This window comes from Nicotiana attenuata, unplaced genomic scaffold (genome assembly GCF_001879085.1).
Source record: "Nicotiana attenuata strain UT unplaced genomic scaffold, NIATTr2, whole genome shotgun sequence".
In the NCBI taxonomy this organism is placed as follows: domain Eukaryota; kingdom Viridiplantae; phylum Streptophyta; class Magnoliopsida; order Solanales; family Solanaceae; genus Nicotiana; species Nicotiana attenuata.
Window position 1 is genome coordinate 273,592 of NW_017671332.1, and position 11,377 is coordinate 284,968.

Below are 11,377 nucleotides of genomic sequence, written 5' to 3' on the forward strand. Positions count from 1 at the left end.
TCTATTAATATGCAATGGTGTTGGTGCCGATAATGTTTTCCAATTTCTGGATGAACCAGGAAGGAACATCGAGCAGGGGGAACTCCCCTCCCATTCGGGAGACGAGTTCAAACAATAGAAATATAAGCATGAGTTTTATCTCTTGGAATTGTCGTGGAGCAGGGAATGCCGATTTCCGAAGAGCTTTTAGATCCATGATTGATTACCACAAACCTAGTGTGGTTGCATTACTAGAAATGAAACTATCTGACCACCATGTTATCATGGAGGACTTTGGCTTTTCAGGTCTAGCACAGGTTGCAGCGCAAGGAAACTCGGGAGGAATGGCACTAATGTGGAACAGTGATGAAGTCAATGTGGATCAAATAGGGGGAACCGATCAAGAAATCCATGCCATGGTGAAGGTAAAAATCTTCCCTAAAACCTGGTTATGCTCAATTATTTATGCTAGTAGCTTATTAGAGGAAAGAATTACTTTATGGAATAATTTAATAACAGTCGCAAATAATTATAAAGGACCATGGTTAGTACTAGGAGATTTTAATGAGGTCACTAGTGCAAGCGAGAAATTTGGAGGTCTACCTATTAATAACAATAGAATCACAAAGTTTATTAATTGTCTTAATACTTGCAAATTAATAGACCTAGGTTTTAAAGGCCCAAAGTTCACTTGGTTAAATAAGAGGAAAAAGAAAAAAAATGCTTTCATAATGGAAAGATTGGACAGATTCGTAGCCAACGGTGAATGGATTAGCATGTTCCTGATGCCAGTGTAAAACACCTTATAAGGACCCACTCTGACCACTGCCCCATACACTTGGACCTTATCAAAAGACCCAGCCGCAGTAACAATATATTTCGACTGGAATCTATGTGGTTATCTCACCCTACCTTTAAGGGGCTAGTATTAGATTGCTGGACAAACCAGCCTAATATTACAAATGCTATCAATAACTTCACTAAGAAAGCCATTGCCTGGAACAAGGATACCTTTGGAAATATTTTAAAAAAAAGAACGAAATCCTAGCTAGACTAAAAGGCATTCAAAAATCTCCAAAGTACACAACCAGCACATTCTTGTCTAATCTAGAAATTGAACTACTAGATGACCTACAAAAAACCCTCAAATTGGAGGAGGAATTCTGGAAAATGAAATCTAGAATCCAATGGATCCAAGAAGGTGACGCCAATACAAAGTTTTTCCATCTCAGAACCCTGCAAAGGAGAAGAAAAAATAGGATATTAGCATTAGAGATGAGACTGGGAATTGGTTTCATGACCCAAAGGAACTTACCCACATCATATCGGATTTCTATACTAAGTTATATACCACTAATCACAATTTATTCCAAAAAATACCATTATACATGCCTGCCCTATCCACAATTACCCTTACTGATCACCCCACCTTCACAAGGGTACCAGAAGAGGAGGAAGTAAAGAATGCCCTCTTCTCTTTTAAACCACTTAAGGCACCCGGCCCGGACGGTATCCATCCTTTCTTTTATCAAATATTTTGGGGAATAATTAGCAACCTCCCAGTCAACTTCTGTAAAGAATCCTTCACTAGTAAAAGAATGACCGAGGACATGAATAGAACTTTTGTGTGTTTAATACCAAAGCATCAGGATGCTGAAACATTAAGGCAATATAGACCCATTAGCCTTTGTAACACTGGCTATAAGGTCGTCACCAAAATTATCGTTAATAGAATAAAACCTCTGCTCAGCAAAATTATCCATCCTACTCAAACAAGCTTTATAAGAGGTAGGAGAGCCTCAGACAATGCCATTATAGTGCATGAAATACAAAACTCCTTCAAAAATTCAAAAGAAAAAAAGGGGAAAATGATGATCAAAATTGACCTAGAAAAAGCCTTTGACAAGCTGGAGTGGTCTTTCATTAGATTCTCCCTGAAATCCCTAAACTTTCCGGAAGACTTAATTGAGCTAATAATGTCCCGTGTATCCTCCACATCCACCTCCATACTCATAAATGGCTCAAATACAGAATTATTTACCCCAACTAGAGGCATTAGGCAAGGAGACCCACTATCCCCATACCTATTCATAATTTGCATGGAAATGCTCTCCAGACTCATCGACCATGAAGTTGACTGTTGCAGATGGGACCCCATAACCCTGTCAAAAAAGGGACCCCAACTATCTCACATGTTCTTTGCTGACGACCTCATTCTCATGATGGAGGCCAATCAAAAAAGCTGCGACTCCCTCATAGATACCCTGAATAAATTTTGTAGTTTTTCTGGCCAATCTATCAACTTCAGCAAATCCAGAATAATCTTTTCAAGAACACACACCCGGACAAACAGGCCCTTTTCAGCAGATGCCTTAACATGAAAATATCTAATTCAATAGGTAAATACATAGGGTTTCCCATGACAAACCAAAGGCTATCCAAAAAATACTTTCAATTCATCATTGACAGTCTGAACAATAAACTAAGGGGTTGGAAAACCCATTTCCTAAACCTAGCAGGAAGAACCACCCTCATTAAGGCAACCCTTGCAGCCATCCCTAACCACAACATGCAAATATTCAACCTACCAAAAGCTATCCAAAACAAGATAGACTCCATCCAGCAAAACTTTCTATGGGGAAGTACGGAGGAAAAAAGAAAATGCCACTTGCTTAATTGGAACAGGGTCACTACCCCAAAAAAATAGGGAGGCTTAGGGCTGGCTAAAACCTCTTGTAAAAACGATGCCTTCAGCACTAGTCTAGCCTGGAGATACTCTAACAACAAGGAAGCCTTATGGGTCCAAGTCCTGAGCAATAAATATGACAGGAAAGCCAATCATAACACTAGTTCCAATAATAGCCCATTATCCTCACATATCTGGAAAAACATATGTAAAGGAAACAAGTTCTGCCAAAAAGGGAATAAATGGATTATAGAAAATGGGTAAAGCATAAATCTTTGGAACAACCGATGGATAAACCATGGGAACACGCTAAGGAATAGTATCCATGGACCCCTCCAAAGGGGGGAAGAAGACATAAGGGTAAAATACATCATTAAGGATGGCCACTTCGATCTCTCAAAATTATCCTTCGAACTCCCAAAAGATATAACCCTAAAAATCCATAGCACTTATATCCAACAATCCCAGACAGGTAAGGATAGAATCTCCTGGAACTCCCCGGGCTACAGCCACTTCTCCATCAAGGCAGCCTATGACCTCATTACCCAAAAGGACAACCAGACTGAAGAAAACAACCTAGACTTTAAGTGGATATGGAGAAGCAACACCCTGAACAAACTAAAATACTTCATGTGGTTGCTCACCCTCAACAGACTCCCAACAGCCGCCTTCCTAGCAAAACGAAACATCTGCACATCTGATATCTGCACTATTTGCGGATCAGAAAAGGAGGACATAAAATACATGCTCTTCTACTGTGCTCATTCAAAGGAAATATGGAGGCAATGCCACATAAAACACAACTACCGACCTTCGGATAATGAATTCTCTATTTTCTACTGGCTAAAGCACCAACTAAACTCAAGCAAGCGCTACAATCAATACATTACTTGGCCTGTATTCTTACCCTTTCTCCTCTGGTACATATGGACTACAAGAAATGAAAAGATCTTTAAAAAAACAGCTCACGCCCAAACATTAACAAAGTGATTTATAATACCCAAGAATTCCTTTTTCTAAGCAACTGGAGCCCTAGCCGGGTACCAAAAAGAACGATCCTTATTAAATGGCAACCACCAGACATATGAATTTTTAAACTAAACATAGATGGATCATGCCTAGGTAACCCATGCAGGGGCGGAATAGGCGGGATTTTCAGGGATATCAACGGAAAATGGATACTAGGATTTAATATGGGATTTGCATACGCCACAAATATTCAAATGGAAGCCATGTCCCTAGTACAAGGTCTAAAATTAGCCATTCAAATGAGACTGACTCCTCTAGTCATTGAAACAGACTGCCAGGAACTAATCAACATGCTAAACAATGGAAATTGTCTTTATCAAAACATTATTGATGACTACAGGTCCCTATTATCTGAGGCGGGCACCCCTCCTTTGAAGCATGCATTCAGAGAAGCTAATGGAGTAGCAGACACCTTAGCCAAGAATGGATGCAGCCTGGACTCTTTTGCTAACTTAATGTTGTATTATTATCCGCCTGTATTTGCTATTTCAGTTTTTGATAGGGATGGGATAGGCACTGCGTGGCCTAGACAAATCTCTTATTGTAATGACTACTAAGTTTATGTTTTAAATAAATGCCTTTATGTACCAAAAAAAAAAAAATTGTGTGGTATAACAAATCCCAAGATTACTTTAACCGACATCACTAGTTTCAATCAAGGAGAGGATAAAAGAATTGGGATTTTGATTTATTTATTTCTCAAAGTGATGTCACTCTCAGAGAGGGTTCACTTGCTATGTTCATACAAGATATTTTTCTTCTAGCTTTTGACTTAATAAAATGTGATCGACTTGCAAAAATCTAATGTAGCAAGTTGGCTTGTATGAAATAATTGGTAATAGTAAGTCTCAGATCTACAATAGTCCAAGCAAACAAGAAGCTCAAAAATGAATAGTATTCCCTTCGGCCCACAATAAGTGACCAATTTACTTTTTAATTTTGGTCCAATAAGTATCTATTTAAATAATCAAGAAAGAATTCAATTTGTTTTTACAAGATTACCCTTATGTACATATCCCTAAAGAGTTTTCTTACTCCTCACATTAAATATTTAATTAAGGGTAGTTTAATCACACTAGGCATTTTTGTATAGAATTTAGTATTTTCTTAATGGGCGTGCCAAAAGCAACACTATTGTGGAACCAGAGGGAGTATAATATACAACACTATTCTTTAGTATTCCCCTATATAACCTTTAGTATTGGCACTAGACCTGGAGATGACTACAACGTGGAAGTAGTTTCAGCAAACATAATGACAGTAAAATACAGATAGATAGATCAAAATAGTATTGGCACTAGACCTGGAGATGACTACAACGTGGAAGTAGTTTCAGCAAACATAATGACAGTAAAATACAGATAGATAGATCAAAAATAGCACCAAACTTCTTTCACCCTACTCTCACCCCCTTTTCCTCTCGCAAAAATCTATCAGCCCAGCTTGAAATGCACCATCCAAACGCTTGAAACCAGAGATAATGCAACGTTTACCATCACCACTAGCCACCTTCTATCGTGCACATAATGCATTGAGCAGTACATGACCAAGCATGAGGTCCACAAAGTACTGGTGCCCAATCTGGCCATCCCTCCACTTCAGCTTGGCAGGAGCACGGCCATAATGCACCCCGTCATTGCATCGATTGTCATAGTGCCACGGATAAGTCATGTCAAAATCATCAATTACGCGATCAACTAAACCGTATGCCCTCAACTTATCCAGGACTACCCAATTGAACGCCTCCATTTTATTTGGATTGAATGCCAATCTTCTAGCGTATCCGCCTGTGGTGACTGTGGTCCTATATATGACTTCTGGTGGTGTCAACCCTCTCTGCCTTACCCCATTCAATAACTCAGCCCAGAATGATGCAGCATAGTCGGTGCCTTTAATGAAATGCCTAAGGCTAGACCAATACACTCCATCGTGTAAGCCCGAATTCATGATTATAGCGTCTGGAATAACATTTCCAGAGAAGTACCCTTTCAGAAGTTCTCTATAGTCAGCATCTGCCAACGAATTCAAGCCTCGATACTTGCCTGTCTCGTTAGGATGCCCGTTGTAAATGTTAGTAAATCGAACTGCTTGTGATGGATTCCTCGGGTTGCTGATGTTCATATCAACTCTTCTTGGGACATCCTTCATATTATTCACATCTAAAATGAAATTAAGGATGTTTCTCACTGTGTCACAGTGATTCGAATCACCCCACCAGAAAATCCAGCGATCCTTCAAACAATTCCAGGCTTCTTCACTTGAGAACATCTTGAATGAACAATGTGTTGAATATACCCAACCATTGCTCTCCAACAACCCCAATGGTCCATCACACCATGGTTTTTGGCATGGGAAATTTGGTTCTTGGCATCTGTATCGCCCGTCATTGCTAATTGGGCAGCTATTATTCTTAGCATGACGAGTCCATCGACCAGACCACACATCTCTAACAAGATCTGACTTCTTGCATTGAGATATTTCAGGTAATTCAACAGAGGATTTGGAGAACTTGACTGGGATCACGCGGAGAACCTTGTCATATGCAAATCTTTCAGGCGAAAACTTCAAGCCTTCATAATGTCGAAATAGTAGAATGACGGTAAGATTGTAATCCCCAGCAAAATTAGGATGGACTTGCAGGGAAAACTGGTAAGTACCATTGCCTAAATCTTTAATGGGTGGCCTAGACTTCCATGTTTCACCAGCAAGATCAGTCTCAAAATAATCACCACCCAAACAATGGGGTTTCGCAGAATCATCCAATGCATGGAAAACAAACTCGTGAATATCCCCTGTTGACAATTCAACGTTTTCGCGACCATCCAAAGCTGGAATCTTTACATCCACAGTTCTTGATTCCTTACATGGCTCACCTCCGGGAGCCAACCAATTAGTAAGAAGATTTGATGAATAGTTTGCCTCTAATTCACCTGAAATCCACCTATGAACTCTCGGCCTTGAAACCTCTACCGATTCTGGTTCCTTATGTGACACATTTGTCACTATTTCAAGACTGAAATCAGGTGCATTACCTTGATTCTCAGTCAAAATAATCTGTTGAGGTTCAACTTTAGGAGGTAAAGTTTCTCGGCCAAAATCTTGGTTCAGATTCTGGTGAGTATTTACAGAATGGGATCTAAGAGAAATATTGGTAAAGCTGAAATCTTTAAAGGTAGGACTAAACTTTCCTGAACTATTCACCTTCAACAGAACAAAATCTCTCTGAAAATTACCCACGTTCACACCATAAAATGACCATACAATCAAGAATCTAAGTAAAAGAGCCATCGTCAGTATCTTAAACCACCATTGAACCTTGGGGTTATTTGACCTCATAACCCACCCAATATTTGCAGCTTTCTCATGCATCTCAGCAGAAAACATATTGACAATGCTAACACAGAACTAACTGTACATGCACATTTCAAACTTGTCCAAGTTCGTAGAGATGATACAAAGAATGCAACGTGAGAGTTATTAGTATTACCACATTACAAGTAACAGTATATTAATCTGCACAAAATATCATAGTCTAGATCACGTGAGATTCATTAGTTTTGACCACATTACAAGTAAAGATATTATTTTGCACAAAATAATAATTATTGTCTAGATCAAGTGATTGAAACATAAGACATTCATTATATTTATTTCATTCATCGTACTATGCACAAATAAATTGGTGAATGAAAAGGTAAATCAATTAGTACGTTAATGATATTATACAAATAGCGTCGTTCGGTCATCGTGTAATAAAGGCATGTAATCAATCATACCTAAAAATAATAGACTCATTTTTAGAGAAGAGAGATTTTAACCTAACTAATACAAAAATTTACTAAAATGACATAACTGGAGTATAATCGTCGGTTGCAGTAACCATTTATCGAATAGTTTAATCAAAATAATGTAAACGCAAAGAGTTGATGGAATGGCGTGTAAGGCAAAATTAGTCTGTGACTGGCAGGCGGCAGCAGCAGATTCTTCTTATGAGAAATTAACTTGAAAATCAATGATAGCTTCACCGCAACGATACCATTTTTGTCGGTGCAGTACTACTTGAATGATCTTCTGCCCATGGCTGATGGCGTATATTCTATACAGAGAACTTTCTTCTTCGTCTGCTCTGTACATGGGAGGAGGGTGCGGAGAGGTAAAACTAGGGTTGTTCATGGTTCCGTTTGGAACGTTTTTCCCTAAAAAGAAACCAAATCAACTAAGTCGATTTTTCACATATTAGAACCAAATTAAACCAATTGAGTCGGGTTTTTATTGATTCGTTTATGTCGGTTTTTCGATTTTTTCGGTTATTTATCGGGGGTTTTCTTAAATATGAGACACACACTACCAAACGCATATTCGGGCGACTACATTTTCAACGTAACACTATCAAATCAATTGCGCTTTGAGAAATCTATCATTTCCAGATATATTGATAATAATTGAATCAAATGGTGATGAAGAATTTAAGTACTCAATTAAAAATCAATTATTTTTAATATAAAATAATGTTTTGTACTTAGTAAAAGAAAACTACCAATCAAACTAGAATGTAAAAGTAAAGAATTAGATTATTATAATAGCAAAGAACTAGACTAAAAATAAAAATGACTAATATGTACCATAAAATTTTAGAAACTTTATATAAAAATATACATATATATAGGTGTAATAATAAATTTAAATAGTTACTTTTATAGTTGGTTTGGTTCGGTTATTTTTTTTATTAGCAAAACCAAATCAAATTTGATCGGTTTTTAAACACTACTAGAAATCCGGAAAAAAACGACCACAAAAAGCGACCAAAGTTGGTCGCTTAGAGGTCAAAAAGCGACCAAAAAGCGACCAAACAGGCCTGGTCGATATTGTGCTGGTCCCTATACCTTAGGGACCAAAGTTGGTCGCTAATTAGCGACCAACTTTGGTCGCTTTATTATTTAAATAATATAAATTTAGCGACCAAAGTTGGTCTCTAATCTTAAATTACGTTTTTTTTTTATTATTAATAAATATAAAGCGACCAACTTTGGTCTGTAAAGAAAATACTATATTTTAAAATCTGGAAAATGGAGACCAAAGTTGGTCGCTATTGTTTTAATTTTTTAAATTTTTTCTAAACTTAAGCGACCAACATTGATCGCTAATTTTAAGAATTTAATTATTTTTTATATATAAGCGACCAGAGTTGGTCGCTATTCTCCAGAAAATATATATTTTTTTTTGTAGGCTAGCGACCAAAGTTGGTCACCTTTTGAGAAATCTGGGTTAATTAGCGACCAACCTTGGTCGCTATTGCCCAGAAAATTATTGTTTTAAAGAGAAAAGCGACCAACTAGCGACCAAAGTTGGTCGCTTTTCTTGGTATAATTTTGGCAGAAACTGCCTGTTTTGGCAGCTACACCACCTCCCAGCATACCAACATTCCTAAACAGGCATTTTATGCCAACAACAACAATAACAACAATAAACAACAACAACAACAACAACAATAATAAACAACAACAACAACAACAACAACAACAACAACACAATAACAACATTAACAACAACAAAGTATAAAGTTCAAAAGAACTAACACATTAAGCTAACCAAACTAAGTTAACTGTTATTACAAGCCCATTCGAAATCGATTGTATTTGTCCAGTTCAAAGTGTATAAAGTCAAGGATTGTTTTGTACATCATTATCATCACCGTCTGATGAACTTTCATCACCAAGACGGTATCCAGAAGGGTGTACTTGTCGAGGACAGGAAGAACGATCACGGGAAGGACGGGAGGAATGAGCACTTGGAGGACGGGAGGAATGAGCACGGGGAAGGCGAGCCTCTAGCGATGACTCACGAGACCGGGGAATCGGAAAAGAGCTAGAAGCTAGGAGAGATTTGATCTGCTCTTGCATGCCAGTGAACTGAGCATCTCTAAGCTTTTCTCTTTCCTTGGCCGCTTCTAGCTCGGATGTGAGCTTTGTCACAGTCTCCCGCATAGCGGAGAGGCTATCCCCATCAAGTAGCTCGGCTTGCGAGGAAGTCCCTATTCCTTGAACTCCACACTTATAGCGATGGAATTTCTTAGTAGAAAGCCCGTATACCTTCCCCCATTTTGGACCGCCAGCACCCTCCGTTCACATTCTTTCAGCATCCTCATCCGAAGGTTGGATTGGCTCGCCCGACTCATTAGGTGGCTGACTGCGTATGAATTCTGCAGTTCAGCTGTGAAGCGACCCTATAAGAAAAATTACATTGAATTAGTATTTCAAAATTTATATAAAAGTAAATCAAAATACTTAATGAAAAGTGAAAACTTACATGTACAGTCGAGGCTCGGCCCTTGACCCACCTTTCTTGATCCGTCTGTTTCTTTTTCTTTACAATATGAGTCTTGAATAGCTCATCTTGGTTCATCGGACGCCCCAACTTCTTTTCCTGAAAACTCATAAATTTTAGTTAATAAACAGAATAGATATACTTTGAAAATTAAAATAAATTAAGCAATTACGTACCATTCTTCTTTTTATTGTCCCTAGGCTGATCGCACCTCCAGTGTGCAAGTATCCTCCCTTCTCAGATGCGCGAGCTTTCTTTCCTTTTTCGCTCTTCTCTAAGAACTTTGCGGTAAGCCATTGCCTTTGCAAATCCTCCCATAAATTCTGAAGCAACCAATCAGGCTTCTGGTTCAACTTTCTAGCTTTGGAGAAACAATGCGACAACCGCTTGCGAGCTTTGAGATGAAAGTTTGCAGCCACTTCCGTGCTATAGCGGTGTTCCCATACACACTTGCTTTGTATTTCAAAAGTTAAGTATTATATGGAAATATCATAAATATAAAATAATTATACTGCTTAAAAGAACATTTATACCTTAAATTGATTGAAAATTGGCTCCTTCAGCGAGAATGGAAATTCACTCCAAGTCGCATAAGGGCCATCATAAAGCTTTCTGGTGGCTTTGGTGATTATCCTCGTAATAATATTACTGGGGATGAAACTGCAATTTAATAAAAAAAATACATTAATATCTAAGTAAGAACAGTACAAAACAATAAACGTAAAAATTATAAATAACTCTTACCCATCACCCTCAGGGACTATGATGATCCTGCCATATTGATCATAATGCACCTCCTCGTCATCATCAGCATCACGTCCGAAGCATGTATATCAGAGGCATGTGTGGAAGGTGTAGGCGGGTCAGAGCTAGTATCTCGCAGGCGAAGGCCTGAAATAGATGGAGTCCCTGATGAAGATGGCTGCGATCCCTGTGACTGCGACATAGCTGGATGGCCCACAAGTGGCTGTGACACTGATAGCTGTGACCCGAGTGGCTGTTACACTGATGGCTGTGATCCATGTGGATGTGACATGGATCGATGCGATCCATGCGATGCATATGGGTGCGATCCACGTGGTCGTGAGACAGGTGGACTGTATATCGGACGTATAGTCCTATGGCCCTGTGACGAAAGACCTGGTGTCTACACGAAGGTGTAGGGCTCGTGATGCTGTGGTAGCTTAGAATAGCCCTGGGGTGGAGGCAAAGACATAGGCATAGGCATAGGCATCTCTGAAGAGGGTGGAAAAGATTGAGTATTATCTTCTACCCTCCTCTTTGGTTTCCTAGCCTTTTCTCGACCCCGAGAACCAGTAGGGTCATTGTTACCTCGACCCTTGCCTGTCATCTGCATAA

General features: G+C 38.8%; 1 protein-coding gene across 1 annotated transcript; it reads right to left on the bottom strand.

Moving 5' to 3' along the window:
- Positions 1 to 4,873: 4,873 nt before the first annotated feature.
- Positions 4,874 to 7,187, bottom strand: LOC109207617. Its single transcript, XM_019370563.1, has 2 exons — positions 4,998 to 7,187; positions 4,874 to 4,907 (listed from the first exon to the last, which is right to left on the bottom strand). The coding sequence occupies exon 1, from the start codon at positions 7,076 to 7,078 to the stop codon at positions 5,207 to 5,209; it is 1,872 nt and encodes a 623-aa protein (XP_019226108.1). The 5' UTR covers positions 7,079 to 7,187; the 3' UTR covers positions 4,874 to 4,907; positions 4,998 to 5,206.
- Between the last annotated feature and the right edge of the window lie 4,190 nt (positions 7,188 to 11,377).